Genomic DNA, 15,045 nt, shown 5'->3' on the forward strand with positions numbered 1-15,045 from the left:
CCGCCTTATGTTGTCCTTCGCTGACGTTCCATGATGCTATTAATAGGCTTCTCAGTGGCATTTGCTGTCGGGGGGGAATGTCGGTTTCTGCCTTAGACGATGAAAATACCTTCGACCATCAGTTCCCTCGGCCGTGGGATACGACCCCCTCCTGCCCCCCAACTCCGGGTTTCTTTGGCGGCGCCTGGACACCGTCACACGGTCATGCCTCTCCCGAGCCCGAGCAAAGAGTAGATGATTCTTCACCACCAACGGATCCGGTCCGCCTCACCCATCTGGTAGAAGAAGAAGATGATGACGAAAGAGCAGGCGGTAAACACATCTTAGACTGTAGTCGATACACGTACCTGATCGAGTAGAGAGTCACCCTGAATCATCGAGTGATAGCGAAGGATACGGAGCAGGACCTGGCTGAACCCCCAAGCACCTTTTGGCCTAAACTGCAGCAGGAGATAGCCAAAATTCTGCGAAGCAAGATAGCTCGTGATCGCCGAGTGAGACCAGACGATACGAATGTGGTGGCGTCTGTAAATGATCGATCTCAGCGAGACTTGATCAAGCGCTTTGACAGCACGGACATTAATTGGGCGGGGATAGAAAAGCAGCTGCTCATGTTGGGCCAGCTGTCCCGGCTTGGCAAGGTGCTCCGGCTTAAGATATCTGTGAACTATATCGAGGACAGTTCTCCCCTTCCCTCGAGGTATGATAAACGAGGAAGATCATCGGTATCCAAACGGATGCTGGCCGACCGAGACTCGCAACTTGACGCAGAAGAAGCTTCGGGGCACCCTTCGGTGTGGAGAGAGGTTTACAGAATAATGCGATGCCCTGGACCACCATACCGCCACGAAGGTTAATATTGCTGGCAGGATCCGGTAGGGAAAAGACACTATAAACTCCGGACACATCAGCTAAGAAGCCTCGTTCGATATGTGGAGAAAGGTGGAACCCTTAAAACCCACGATGACATCCCGGACAGTCTCCGTGAGCAGCTTTACGCTGAGGACAACGAGCGAATCACAAAGCAGCAAAAACATACTAATCTCTCTTCTGGATCGATGTGCCCTCCCATTAATATCCATGTACTCCCAACTCAGGCATCTCAAGCAGTCATGTCAGACGCAAACAGCTCTTCCCCTTTCACGTCACTGACTCCCACTGATCCAATTAATATACCTGGTCTGCACGACGTGGCGGTGGCGGAATATAGTGATTGGCAACAATCAAGGGTAAGCAGCGAAGTTCTTAAGAACGATATTCGAAAAGCTCGGGATCTGGTGCTTACAAACGGCCTTGACTTAAAGCAGATCCACGGTGATCAAGACCCAGACTTCTTCATCAAGCAAGGTGTTAAAGTGGGGGTGGCACGCCGCTTCGTTTGCGAGATCACCGAATGGGTGAACAGCTTAAAAGGAGCAGTCACGGAAATCAACTAGAAGAGTCTTTGCAGAGAACAGGGATATTCAACAGCGATAGTAAACTACATATAGCAATAAACATTTATGTCTTATTCTATCGGTTCTAATCGGTAAACAACTGTGTAGAATGGTATAGAATCTGAATCAGTTTTCATGCTCCATCGAGATAGACACCTGCATGCCTAAAATGCCCCCTTGCACTTTGTTCTCTTGAACCGACTCGATCAATACACCACTCCAGAAAATTATCAAAACTTTATTCGGGATTATCCCGGTAGTATCCCCAGTGCCTCCGGATAAAAGCCTTGAGCTCGGAGAAGAACTCCTCGATAGGATTTAGGTCCGGCGAGTAAGGAGGCAAGTACATTAGTTTCACTCCCGCGTCCGAGCACAGTTATTTTATGCGGTCAGAATAGTGGAAAGAGGCGTTATCCATCACCAGAACGGATCTGGGCTCTGGCCATTTCCCACAGTGGTGAAGGAGCTCCTCAATGAAATCCTCAAAAACTGATGCATCCGTCGAGCCTCGGAATATTCTTGACAAGACAATACCATCTTGAGAGTATGCTGGCAAGATCTGGTAGCGATGGTCGCGGTGAAATTTGGAGACCTGGATCGGTGCAGTACCGAGCGGTGACCAACCTATCCTCCGGAAGCCAACCCGTTTATCGCAGCCAGACTCGTCAATGTATACTAGATGATACGACCTGAAGTCGGACAGGTTGTGGAGGTAACAATCCCGAAGATCCTGATTCTGCTCCCTCGCCTTTTGACGAGCAACCTTCTTTGACCAATTCTTAGAGATCAACGCACGCCTTATGCTAGATGTCGTTGCCTGCGTTCCAAATTCATCCCAGAGGAAAATCGCCATCTCATCGAGGTAGAGATCAGGCTTTTCCTGTAAGTAGTCGCAGAGAGCCTCCAACATCCGTGATGTGATACTTCGTGGTCTGCCTGCTCGAATGGGAGGCGCTCGAGTATCACCGAATAGCCGCAGGTTACTGCGGATTGTGGTGACGGAACGGGGGCTACATCCAGCAGCATCAGCAATCTCGGCTGTGGTTAATGATTTGCTCAAGATCATATCTCGGATAAATTCTCGACTGGAAGCTGGCAGGTTCGGGGCCATTCCTTTGTCTCATGGTGTGGGTAGTCGGGGACAACGTGGTCTGAGGAGGCGCCGCCTAGGCGGGTAGGACAACATTGGCAGAAAGCGTACTAAAGAAACGCGTGATTACAGGGGCAGTGGCGTATTAGACTTGTCTGGTATTCTACAGTTCTGTAATGACGCGCGAGGGAGATCTGCAAGCTAGCTAAAACGAGACTAAGTAGTTTCACCATTGCCTTGGCGTTAGGGTTTCAGATAGTTTCTCTGCGTAAGACATGGAAGGCAATTTCGAATTTAGCTGTATGCGTATCCACGGTTGTTGTATCTCCCTCGTTCACAAGAAGCATCAACAGGCATTCCGAGGCCTAAATGCTCCAGGAAACAGAAGCCTAGACTAATACAAAATAGGAAACAGAGTCTTGTTGGCAAAGGAGTGCTATCAACAGGTTGTGGCGAGTCCTTCCCCTAAACACTTTCTCCATACATCGGCGGTCGCCGAGTCGCGACGAAGATGTTGGGCAGAATGCGCTCAAAATTGCCAGTACACTTTGCCTACATTATCTGGTGTCCCGGGTGGATGGGGGTATGTTTGCTGTGCACCGGATATTCATTGGGTGGCCCTTGGTGATGAGCGTGAGGGCGTTAGGGCGGGTTGCGCGCTGCGACGGATCTAACGGCGGATAGGGTCGCAGGCTCGTTTAAGGTTTTTATCCGATACGTTGGATATAATTGAAGAGGAAAATGGACATTGGCATCATTTAGTCACTAGGGTAGACGCCACCCTGCAGAAGTAGGAGGAGGAGCATAATAGGTTTGGGAGTTTACTGCGGCAGGGTGCGGCGGCCCATAGCTGCCATTGGGAACAGGCCTATTTTTAGTATTTTTTGACCAGCAGATAGCCGAAGATATTCGCCAAGTCCCACTGCAATAAGGCCATGATAATACAGAGGCCTGCGAATTAGAGAATCTGCGCCATTTATATCTAGTAATACATAAATATTCGCTAGAACTATCTTAGCCGAGTTCTATGAAATTGACGATCTGTATATCCTTTGCACCAAACCTCCCGCGCGTGTTTTATTCAAACGGGACAAGTCAAGCGCCTCTGCTTTCGAAGGTCTTGCGCCTGCCATCGTTCCTGTTTTCCCTTAGAGAGATCGATCGTTATGAAGGGTTACTCTGTCCGCAGGAAACAAGTCCCTGTGTGCCCGGCGTTCTGCCTCAGCGATTATAAAGTGCAGGGCTCTACGCTTGACTCTGTGATCCTAGATCTTAGGGATGACCCGACGATACGTGGTCGAGACCGTCACCAAAAGTTCTGCTCGGCCTACGTACAATTATCCCGATTACGAACGCGCGATGGACTTCATCTTCTGCAGGAAATCAAGATGAAGGACGTCCAATTTGAACCTGATCCCCGGATACTCGCGGAAATGCAGAGACTTCAGGAGCTGCAAAGAATGACGTTAGACGAATAGGAGCATTCACGTTAACGGCTTTAGTTCCTACATAATATAGCTACCCGACGACATCATAATTCTCGCCGAAAGTTCTCTCTCTCTACTCCCAACCAGAGTGCAGTAATTCTACAATCTCTATCCCCTTCTCGCCCAGCCCAGAATATACATATAGGAAGATTCCTAATCCTTAACAAACCACTGGATGACTAGGATACAGATTCTGCTACACTATCAACATTTCCGATGGTTGTGATCGTAAAAATTATGATATTCCTCCGTGACCGGAATGATCACTTCTTGCATGTATTAGTCCATGTGCATGTCTATGCCGTGCATGGATAGAAGGTGTGACGAATGTGGCGGATGCGAGATTTGAACCTGCGATCATGGTGAGTTTTGGTGTTGGAAACTTCCGATCTGAGAAGTTCATGGAAATAGGAAGGCGCGAGTTTCCGAAACAGGAAGGGGCCTGGGGCAGGTAAACAAAAAGGCCCTGTTCGCACCCTCGTAGTTTTCTTCTTCTTCTTCCTCTCCAGACTTAGTTGTTTTCGTTAGAAGCACCAAATTGAAGCATCCAGTTCTTTTTGCCTGGCTCGTGACAGAGGGTGCCCTAAACTACTAATGATAGAACACTCAACCCGCACCTTGTCAACTAACATCTCCATAAATCATTCACCTCCACGTCCTGTGTACATAAACGGTGGTTATCAAAAACCTAAAATCATCCACTAACTTTCTTGATCGAATCAGCGGTAAGATACATTTAGGACATATCATACAGTGGCACCGCAAAAGTTTCCGACAACCCTTTACTTACATAACATTCTGCCGTCTATAAACAATTCCAGATTTCCAACATTATCCCTAAGTTTGAGGCAAAACAATTGCTGATCTCTAATTGTACATTTCATCTGGGAGGATTAAAGGTAAAAGAAAGGAATTCTACCTTTTCCATTAGTGTTTATCATAGCTAGTAATTTCTACTGAAGGCGGTGTAGGTCAGGCGGTGAACGGGGGTGGCCGGAAACTTTTGCGGTGCCACTGTATGTAGGTTCGTACCTATAACAGGGATCTTGCTCCATAGTACACCGTGGGCATACCAACGAGAGTCCCTCTTACCTACTTCTTCTTTCACCCGTTAATCCCTCTACAACCCCTACAAAATATTCGAGCTACGTTTTCTATCTAAATTTGATGTACGCCGGACAACGTTACGACCTTAAATTTAACTTGTCCGGCTATTATTCATATTTGAGACTTCGTCGAGCATGTCGAACCGGACCCTATACGTCCCGGTAGAGGGCTTTTAATGCAGCTCCGTATATCGCTCAATATACCGTTAAAGGATATTCAATCAGACGATGTTGAACAGGATGAAATTCCTACCCTGCTTAGATTCTTAACTGAAGGTAACCAGTCTGACCTTTACAAGCTAGATACCTTTATCTGTGAAGAAAGGATGGAAAAGGGTGGAGTTGGCAGCTGGCGAGTATGATGTTTGCTTGGAAGGCCTCATGCGATTCCGAAAGGGGAAGTTCCCTGAGAGGGTATAAAGGCCCATATCCCGCCACGCATCTTCTTCTTCTTCTCTCTTTCCTTCTCTAGACTTGATTCTTTCGCAGATAGCACCGAATGGAGGCTTCCGTCATCATCTCGCTTGGCTTGTAACAAGACCTCGTAAAGTGTTCTTCATCGGCTCCTAGGAGCAAGATACTTTCGTCCTATCAAGCACGTCCGAGCCTTGATAGGAATAATTGTACTGTTCCTAGGAACACCCTGACTCCAAGCTCACCTATCATCTATACTGCCAGAATCTATAGTCAGAAAAAATTTGAGAAACAATTAATTGCAAGATAATAATTGAGCGTTGGCAGGGCTCCTGGGAGCAAGCCAAATTGGCACCCGATGGTTCAATTATTGCGGACTCTGTGATAATGTCTACCCCGAAACCGGCGTCATAACCTTGCGCTTTTTTATTCTTTCTCTTATCCTACGCTAGTGCGAAATAGTGAAGCACCAAGTGCCTGGCCACTGACGTGTCACCATAACGTTAGAAGTTGCCCCCAGCCTGTCCATGTTTGTCCTAGCGTAGGGTCGGGGAAAGGGTGAGAGAGTATAAGGTGGTAACACCGGCTTTGGGACTGAGAGCACTATAAAGAGTTCCTTGTTCTGTCTTCATGATGCACCTAACTTCAAATTTTCCTTTCTGAACAACTTAGAGGCCCATTTAAGTAAGGACCTGTCACATTACAATCAATGTCTTCCACCCCGGCTATGTTTCCAATGTCGTTAAATGGCCCTGATCTGATAGGTCTCTTTTTTGGTGAATCGTGCCATGCCGAGACCATCATGAAGGAGACATATGCTATATTGGCCGTTGAGCCCATAGTGCAGGCACGAGCTACCATATACATACCGTTGCCCGTAGCCGCCTTTTCTGGCATCGTTTTTTGACCACCAGCGCCTCCTATCAAGCTACAGACGTATGATACCCCTTGCTACTCAAAATATCACTTTGATTAACGTGACATATTTAAGAGACTTTTAGGTCATCGTATCACAGACTCACGGACGGAAAGAGCGTCAGGGTGGGGTTAATCAAATCGGCCAAAATTTCTTTCTTTGCGACCCATGAGATATGTCTGGTCACCTCAAAGGCTTTATACTGCCCTTTCAGTTCTACTTGCCAGGCAAAGAACACAACTGTTTGTGGTCCTTTGAGAGAACGCTGGCAAATCGAGGAACTTGACACGCTCCGACGCTGGGGATGGTCCGTCTATCACTACGCTGATGGCGAATTTCTCGATCATAACTCGAACCTGAAGCTGGAAGGAGAGCTATCTCTAGAGATTGGCCGGTTTTTTCTCGATGAACACAACGCTGTGAATGAGTACAATAATATGGAGGGTGACGCGCTGGATTCTACGATCACAGAGCTGAAAGTGCGAGATGATGCAGGGATTGAAGTGGATTTTATTGGCAGTTTATTTAGACGCGGTACAGATTGAATTCTTTGAATAAGGACTTACTGCCTTGAAGGTAAAACTAATAAAATTGAATAAGGGTAATTGACCTAGAAACATGCCCTCCCAGCAGGACCTCTTCAGAATTTTGACACATTCTGTATAAACAGTTTCTCGTACACTGCATCCCGAGACTATTGCAACCACTTACACTCTTTGATTATTTTTCCAGCCAGAGCACCAAGACCAGATAGTCTATATTTGGAGTTCTTTGGGGCGCCTTTTGTCAGTTAGACGTGTTGTATTGGTCCAGGAGTATCGATAGTCCGAATCTAAGTCTTGGTTCCGAGGCTGGAAACGCCATTAAAGAGTGTGAGTGGTTGCACCAGTTTCGGGAAGCACTCTAAAGGTTGGTAGACACATCGACAGAAGTCAGACCGCGCACTCGTCAAGGGGAGCAGCAAAGCTGGAGATGATGAATGATCGTGAGTCATAACTAATTGAGAGAGTAGGTTAAACTGCGGAAGGAAGGGGCCTGGCCCAAGTCTACAGCATCCCCATGGGTTTAACTTCCATGATAAGGTCAATTCTTCAACATAAGTTGTCGGTATTGATAAATCCGAGCCCTCCAAGTAAATTCTTTTTTTAGCAAAATATGACTTAGAACTCGCCAAAATTGATCGTGCACGCCTAGATTATTCGAAGGTTTAGCTCTGTTAAAATATTTTGTCAGATTATGTGAAGAACTAGTCATGACAAGCTGTTTGATCCTCGAACATTACGCGAAAAATAGCTGAATTTGCTCGTGGTATAGGCGCACGTATAATAGTGAGATACAAAGCTTATGTAACATGTCGTTGAGTGTTATCTGGGACTTGAAAGGATACTGTGAATTGTGTTGAATATGGAACAGCAGTCCGCTTTAATGTCATGACGCTCGTAGAATTGGGATAGAGTAGCTTGCAAAATCGCCTTGCGATTCTACACACTCTCTCTTTCACAAAACCGGTTGCCAAAATCATGTTAACCTCAATCGGTTAGATTTATTAGGGCCCCTTTCTAGAACCTTCTGAAAGGTATGATAAGGAACGGATACGATGACAACACGGCTGCGACCTAGGCGGCGCTCGATCTGGGCTGTTCCTCCTATACAATATCTTCCCCCCTCCCCCAAACACCCGCTGTTTATTGTGTCAAAGATGACCCCAAACTTATCCCATCGAAGCCTGATCTGTGATATGATTGAGAGCAATCTAACAACCGCTGATATTGCCAAGGCAGCAGAACGAAGTCAACAGTCTGTGAGATATAAGCGGGAGAGTATGTTCACAGAGGCGCCCCAAAAGTCTGAGACCACCCGAAGTATCACGTTAATTATTCTGCCGGCAAATGGTCATGGGAGTGATTAATTGGGAGTGATTAATTGGGAGTGATTAATTGGGAGTGATTAATTGGGAGTATTTACCTATAGACGTTATGCAAAAGAACTCGCCCCCAAGGATCAAGGATAATGCTCCACCCTAATAGCGGAATTGGGTTACCAGGAGTCATCGCCAGGCTGACTGAGTCTTCAGCATCTTACTACAACAAACAAGATGTAGAGGAGGGCAGTCGTATCAACCTTGACGGGAATCATTATTAGATGGCCAAGTCTTTTCAGGCAATAGGATTTATTCAAGAAGCACGAAGTACAATGAAGAATGGATGTCTGAAGGTTGTAGACGAGGTGGACGGGATAAGCGGGGGTTACATTTCTTGGCGTGGGCCGTTCTACTTCCGTAGTACGTAGGGAAGAAGAATCATCCTTGCCAGTTAGTACATGAGAGGTGTCCGTGTGATTGCCTTCCTAGTCTATTTCTGGCTGAAATATGAGACGAATGGCATTCCATCAAGCGTGATTTTCTCGCACTAGGGTCAATGCCATTGCCATTCTCCACCGGCTGTGGCCGTTAATGTTGCTGAGCGACTCCGCTTGGAAATGAGTTTACGTGGGGGCAAACAATGCACGTGACTCGGAAGTCGGTCTTGGCACCTGGTGGGCATCGGGAAGGGATGACATAAGGTCGCTCCGTTTGGAAGGTCGTGTGGGTGTATCAAGTGCTGCGCATCTCCAACCCACCAAGACTGCTCTCAGAGCAAGCTCACATCTTACATAGCATCTGGTGGGAGATTTAGGGCAACACAACTCACAGACATGGACTCGGGCTCTGCAGATCCCATCTCAGAGGCTCACGCGTTGGTCACTGAGCTGTACTCTCCCGCCAATCAAAGAAATCCAACGCGCATCAATGACATCCAAACGCGCCTGCAGCACCTCCAGAGAGGTGATCATGCCTGGCAGATTGCTGATTCACTGTTGAGAGGGCCTTCGGCTCATCATCGATTCATGGGAGCCCTCACATTCACGGTGAAAGTGAATGTCTCTAGTCATGATATCGACGAGGCGACTAGCCTCCAGGTCTTAGAGCATCTGATTCACCACTTCGTGACAATTGTGAAGCAAGGAGAACAAGCCATGGTAGTCCGGAAGCTTGCATCCAGTCTGGTCACCCTCTTCAGGCATTCAACGTGTCCCTGCGAGAGAGTATTGTGGCAGGTAGCAGCTAGCCTGGCCCATGGGGGCTTTGTTTCCGAACAGCAAGCGCAGACTGTGGACTTTTCGACTTCGTTGCTGCCCACTCTCGACACTCAGCAAGCTACAGCTTTGCTATTCTTTTCGGTCACACTTGCCGAGGCCACGCTACGGCTCGAAGATGAGCCCAATGAACTGGTGGGATCAGCACTTGGACGAGCAATCACCAACACCGGAGACGGTTTGCTATTGGTGCAGTACATCCTGCCACAGATTTCAGAGCAGTCTGGAGCAGCCTTGGATAAGCAGGTTCATCAGACCCTGGGTAGCGAGGTCATGAACTCCTGGAAAGCGTGGCTTGGTGTTGCTTCCAACCGATCGCTACCAAATGGAGATGAAGTTCATGGCCTAGCCGTCTCTTGCGGCCACAATATCATAGAGACCCTCAGAGTGCCTGTCCTGAGTGAACTTGCCGCTTCTACCCTGACACAGGTCTTTGAAAGTCGCCGTTCGGCTTTCGATGACACTTCCATCTGGGTTCTCGCGCAGGTACTCGCTGATTCGATCGTGACAACGCATATCACATCTCTCACAGAGGGCCATGAAGACTCCGAGAGCATGACTTATGTCGACCTTTTGGTCGCTTATCTATCACACCTTCAGCTGAAAGTCTTCAGCGACCCCATGCCGCCTGAGAATGCCAAGATCCTCAATGTCGCGCATAATATCTTCAAAACACCAGGTTATGCGGTGATTGACGACCCGGCTACGCCTCGTGTACTCGAATTTTGGAATGAAATCGCGGAAGGTGTGCTCGACGAGTTACAGGGAAACGACCCCAGATGGCAAATGATCAAAGCGCACTTGGCACAAGTTGTGCTTGGTCTGTTCAACAAGCTCTTGTACCCTCCGTCAGATGACCTGGCCGACTGGAGCGATGAGGAACGGAGTGAATTCAATGCATTCCGCCACGAGGCCTGTGATTATTTGCTCTCCGCATATCCCATTCTCGGCGTGGAATTGGTGAGTGTGTTCCAAGAAAGTGCAACAAATCACCTCCAAAATGGCGACTGGCGCGGATTCGAGGCTGCAATGTTTTGTATCGCCCAGCTCTCTGAGGCTGTCGATGAAAACGGACATGCAGATCAATGCCTAGACGCTATCTTTGGAAGTGATGCCTTTGCACGCCTCTGCGCAGGCGGGGAGACGGGGATACCTCTCAAGGCGCGTCAAACCTTGGTGGACACATTTGGAAAGTATGAATCCTACTTTGAACGACACAATTCGCTGCTCCCCGGTGTTCTCAACATCCTTTTCGAGTCTTTGAATTTCGAATCGTGTGCCCAGGCAGCTTCTCGGTCTTTCCTAACCCTTTCCAAATCGTGCTCCCGAGTCTTGACGTCGGAGCTACCCATTTTCCTCGACCAACTAGACCTCTTTCGCACCAAACCAACAGCGACCTCCTCCACCATGCCTAAGGTCCTCGAGGGCATTGCGACTATCGTTCAGAGACTACCCACCGATGAAGAGAAGGTGCAGACCTTGGAGCGAATTCTGAGCTTCTTTGTGCAAGAAGCCACCCAGGCGCGACAAGAGGCTGCCAATTCAGCATATGATGTCGCTTGTTCACATGGTCACTTGATTCTGAGCTGCATTGCCAGTATCGGCAAAGGTCTGCGCTTGGATGCGGACGAGGTTATCAACATCGATGCCACCGCAACAGAACAAAATCCATATCCCCCATCCTTTTGGAACTCGGGGCCCGGATCACGGGCTCAGCAGTTCATCATGGAATCCATGCGTTTGCTTGTCGTGGACTTTCCCGTGGACAGCAACATGATCGATTCCGCATGTGATATTCTCAAAGCTGGATACACCGAGTCATCCGGACTATTCGTATTCCCCCCATCCATGACAGTTGACTTCATCAAAAGTTTCCCGCTGGGCATTTCTGGCACTGATGTCATCATGGGAACTGCGTCTGCCTTTTTGGCCTCCCATGCATCTCATTTCATCCAGATTCGCGACGAGGCGGTAGCGTTGATTGTCCACGTTTCCCAGTTATTCGCATCGATGCTGGATAATTCCAATCTGTACGACCCGGAGACGGCCAATGCCGGCATTGATTTCTTCGCCCGCCTGACCCCCAAATACTACACGGTGCTCTTTTCTCTGACGGAGCCCCTGCCATCCCTGGCACCCAATTCGTCATATCAAAGTACCCCAGCGTTTAGCGTTCCCTTACACTTTGCTCTCCACGCGTTGACCCGACCGGAAGCATTGACTCTTCGCTCGGCATCGGCCTTCTGGGTCGCCCTCATCGACCTTCGCGGCAACTCTGCGGAAGAGACTGCCGCCCTGGACCAAGTCCTCCACTCATTCATCCCCCGACTGAGCCAGACCTTGATCAACCAGGTCGCGGGCCGTTGCGCACGGTCGGATCTGGCCTCCCTTGGCGATGTGCTTCGCCGCTTGATCTTCAAGAAGATGGCATTCGCCCGGCCCAGTATTGATGCCGCCCTCGACGCGCTGGACTTGCACACCCTGGATGATACCTCGAATCGCGTCCCAATCCTTTCCCAGCAAGACAAATCTCGATTTGTGCAGTCGTTGGTTGTTGCACGCGGTGCGAGGCAGCAGTCGACGGAGATCATTCGAGCATTTTGGCTCAAATGCCGTGGTATGAGCTATGATTATGCCCAATGAGTAATAGATCCCAAGTGCTTGAGAGCAACAGAGAGACATCATGAGAGCCATGTGCATTGACAACATGATCACGACATGACGGTTATAGTTCATTCACACTAGATATCCAGAAAAGGCAGCAATGGTTACATATTTAGATCATTCCGATGGTCGTGTTATGCTAGCTCAGTAGATGGAAGGGCATTGTAGCGGACATGTCGCCCGGTTACAGTATAGTTATGATTCACCAAAGATCTGTGTCGGTCGTCATTTCATATCAGTTAATCGATTGATTCCTGCCTCAGGCTTCATCCACGGATGATCGCCGCACGTGCCATAGTCATTGGACGGCACGTGTCGTGGGCGTCGATCCGGGGCACTTTCAGTGAGGGTCAACTGGGCAAGTGCGCAGGCGATGGAAATTCCCTTATGCAACTCTTTCCCTTCCTCTTATCCAGACCCTGAATATATCACCACCAAGTTTGACCATCCCGACACAAGTTTAACATTGAACAATCCCTCAGATCCTGTGTCGGCACCCGCAAATCTTTCCCGAGGTGACTCAGCATCGGTGCCCTCGCTGATTGGCGGTCCATGCCCCGGCAGCCTGCGCCGCGCAGTGACGTGACGTGAACTGCCGATAAGATCGGGTCCATCTCCCCCAAAAATTCTCGTCGATTTGGGCGATCTACAAACCTTCAGGGACTGAGCAGCCTGCACAATGCTGTCAACAGTTGTGCTGCTCACCCTGTGGGCCAGCGCTGCAGCATCAGCAATCCCGGTAGAACAGCAGCCCTTGGCCGATCTGAGCACCGATTCCAGCACCCTTGTCCTCCCCGATCATGCACGCGACCCTCCTGCAGGGGTAGCGGGCTCGGGGCCTCGTGGTCGCTTCTTGCATATCACTGGTACGTACTGGGCTCCAGTTAAAATACTTGGCTTGTGGGGAGGCAGAAAGATAGATTGACAGGATTCAACGAGGATAGATTTCCACCCCGACCAATACTACAAGGCGGGCACCCTGCCCGACGAGAAAGGCGGGACATGCCACCGCGGCAAGGGACCGGCAGGATACTTCGGCGCGGAAGGTTCAGACTGTGACTCTCCCTTGTCCCTGGTCAACGAAACGTTCCGGTGGATTGAGGAGAATTTGAAGGACGAGATCGACTTTGTCATCTGGACGGGGGATTCGGTCCGCCATGACAACGATGAAAAACGCCCACGAAATGCAGACGAGATCGTCCAACTGAACGAGTTTATGGCTCAGAAATGGGTTGATCTATTCGGAGTCCGTGATCGCGCCAAAAGTCCAACCAGCATCCCTCGACTGTCCGTGCCCGTCATACCCACCTTTGGCAACAACGACATCCTACCCCATAATATTTTCCGAGAAGGTCCCAATACGTGGACGAAGAAGTTCGCCGAAATCTGGCGCCATTTTATTCCGGAAGACCAACGCCACACGTTCGTTGAGGGCGGATGGTTCACCATCGAGGTGATTCCCGGCAAGCTGGCCGTCATCAGCTTGAACACTATGTACTTCTTCGAATCCAACAGCGCAGTGGATGGCTGCAATGTGAAGTCGGAACCCGGGTACGAACACATGGAGTGGCTGCGGGTTCAGCTGCAACTGTTACGGAGCCGTGGCATGAAGGCCATATTGATGGGCCATGTGGCCCCTGCTCGGTCGAACGAGAAGAAGAATTGGGATGAAAGCTGCTGGCAGAAGTATACCCTGTGGATGGATCGATACCGTGATGTCGTCGTGACCGGTCTCTATGGACACATGAACATCGATCACTTCATCCTGCAGGACAATCACAAGGTCGACATTGAGACCGTGTTGGAGAAGCCTGCGGACGACATAGTAACAACTTTGTCAAAGGAGGACTATCTCGTCTCGCTTCGCAAGCAATGGTCCTCACTACCATCCCCGCCTGCTGGTATTTTCGAAAAGCTGCGCAGTACGTCAGAGCCTTTCGATTTCGATGCAACCAAGAAGAAGAAAAGCAAGAAGGAGAAGAAGAGGGAGAAAAAGGAGCGGAAGTACCTGAAGAAGATTGGAGGCCCCTTTGCTGAACGATACAGCCTTTCATTGGTCTCGCCGAGCCTGGTACCAAATTATTTCCCCACGTTGAGGGTGGTGGAATACAACATCACTGGACTGGAGGCCCTTTCAATTCAGGATGAATCCAATTACGATCGTGATGGGGACTCTTCCGATGTGTCTACTGTGGGATCAACACTGTTCGACCCTCAGACTCCATCAGTCGATATTGAGAAGAAAAAGAAGGGCAAGGACAAGGACGACGAGCCTCCGAGCTTCAAGATTCCCGATCCCCCGTCCTCCACGGCACCTCCGGGCCCTGCATACTCCAAACAACCATTTACCCTGCTATCCTACACCCAGTACTTTGCAAACCTCACTCGACTCAACGAGGAGGCCGCATCCCAAGGGCACAAGTCTCTTAAAATCGACTTTGAAGTCGAATATTCCACCAATGATGATGGCGTCTGTCAAATGACGGACTTGACGGTCCGCAGCTTTTTGGAACTTGCCATTCGAATCGGTGAGGATGGAGCAGCTGCCACCGATACCTCCATCTCCCCCGACCCGTCGGCCGCCGGAAAGAAGAAGGTGAACGAGGCCTGGCGCACGTTCCTCTCCCGAGCATTTACGGGGTTTATTGATGTGGATGATCTGAATTTGAGAGCATACAATAGCGATTGATTGGGCTTGGCCGTTATGAGCATATGTTATTGTGCTTCCCCTTTCTGTTGTGGGATGCCTGCATTATCTGATACATGGGATGCATTTGGGTGGTTCGTTGAGGTTTAT

At 49.3% G+C, this 15,045-nt stretch overlaps 2 protein-coding genes across 2 annotated transcripts; both read left to right on the forward strand.

Annotated features, from left to right (window-relative positions):
* Positions 1-9,143: 9,143 nt before the first annotated feature.
* Positions 9,144-12,227, forward strand: N7458_000577 (putative importin 13; the record flags this gene model as incomplete). Its single annotated transcript, XM_056903971.1, has 1 exon — positions 9,144-12,227. One exon carries the CDS (start codon positions 9,144-9,146, stop codon positions 12,225-12,227), a length of 3,084 nt encoding a protein of 1,027 aa, XP_056771738.1.
* Positions 12,228-12,927: 700 nt separating this feature from the next.
* N7458_000578 (endopolyphosphatase) lies at positions 12,928-14,937 on the forward strand (the record flags this gene model as incomplete). The annotated part of the gene is made up of 2 exons (XM_056903972.1): positions 12,928-13,114; positions 13,193-14,937. 2 exons carry the CDS (start codon positions 12,928-12,930, stop codon positions 14,935-14,937), a joined length of 1,932 nt encoding a protein of 643 aa, XP_056771739.1.
* Between the last annotated feature and the right edge of the window lie 108 nt (positions 14,938-15,045).

This window comes from Penicillium daleae, assembly GCF_028827525.1.
Source record: "Penicillium daleae strain IBT 16125 chromosome Unknown utg000001l_segment0_segment0, whole genome shotgun sequence".
NCBI lineage: Eukaryota > Fungi > Ascomycota > Eurotiomycetes > Eurotiales > Aspergillaceae > Penicillium > Penicillium daleae.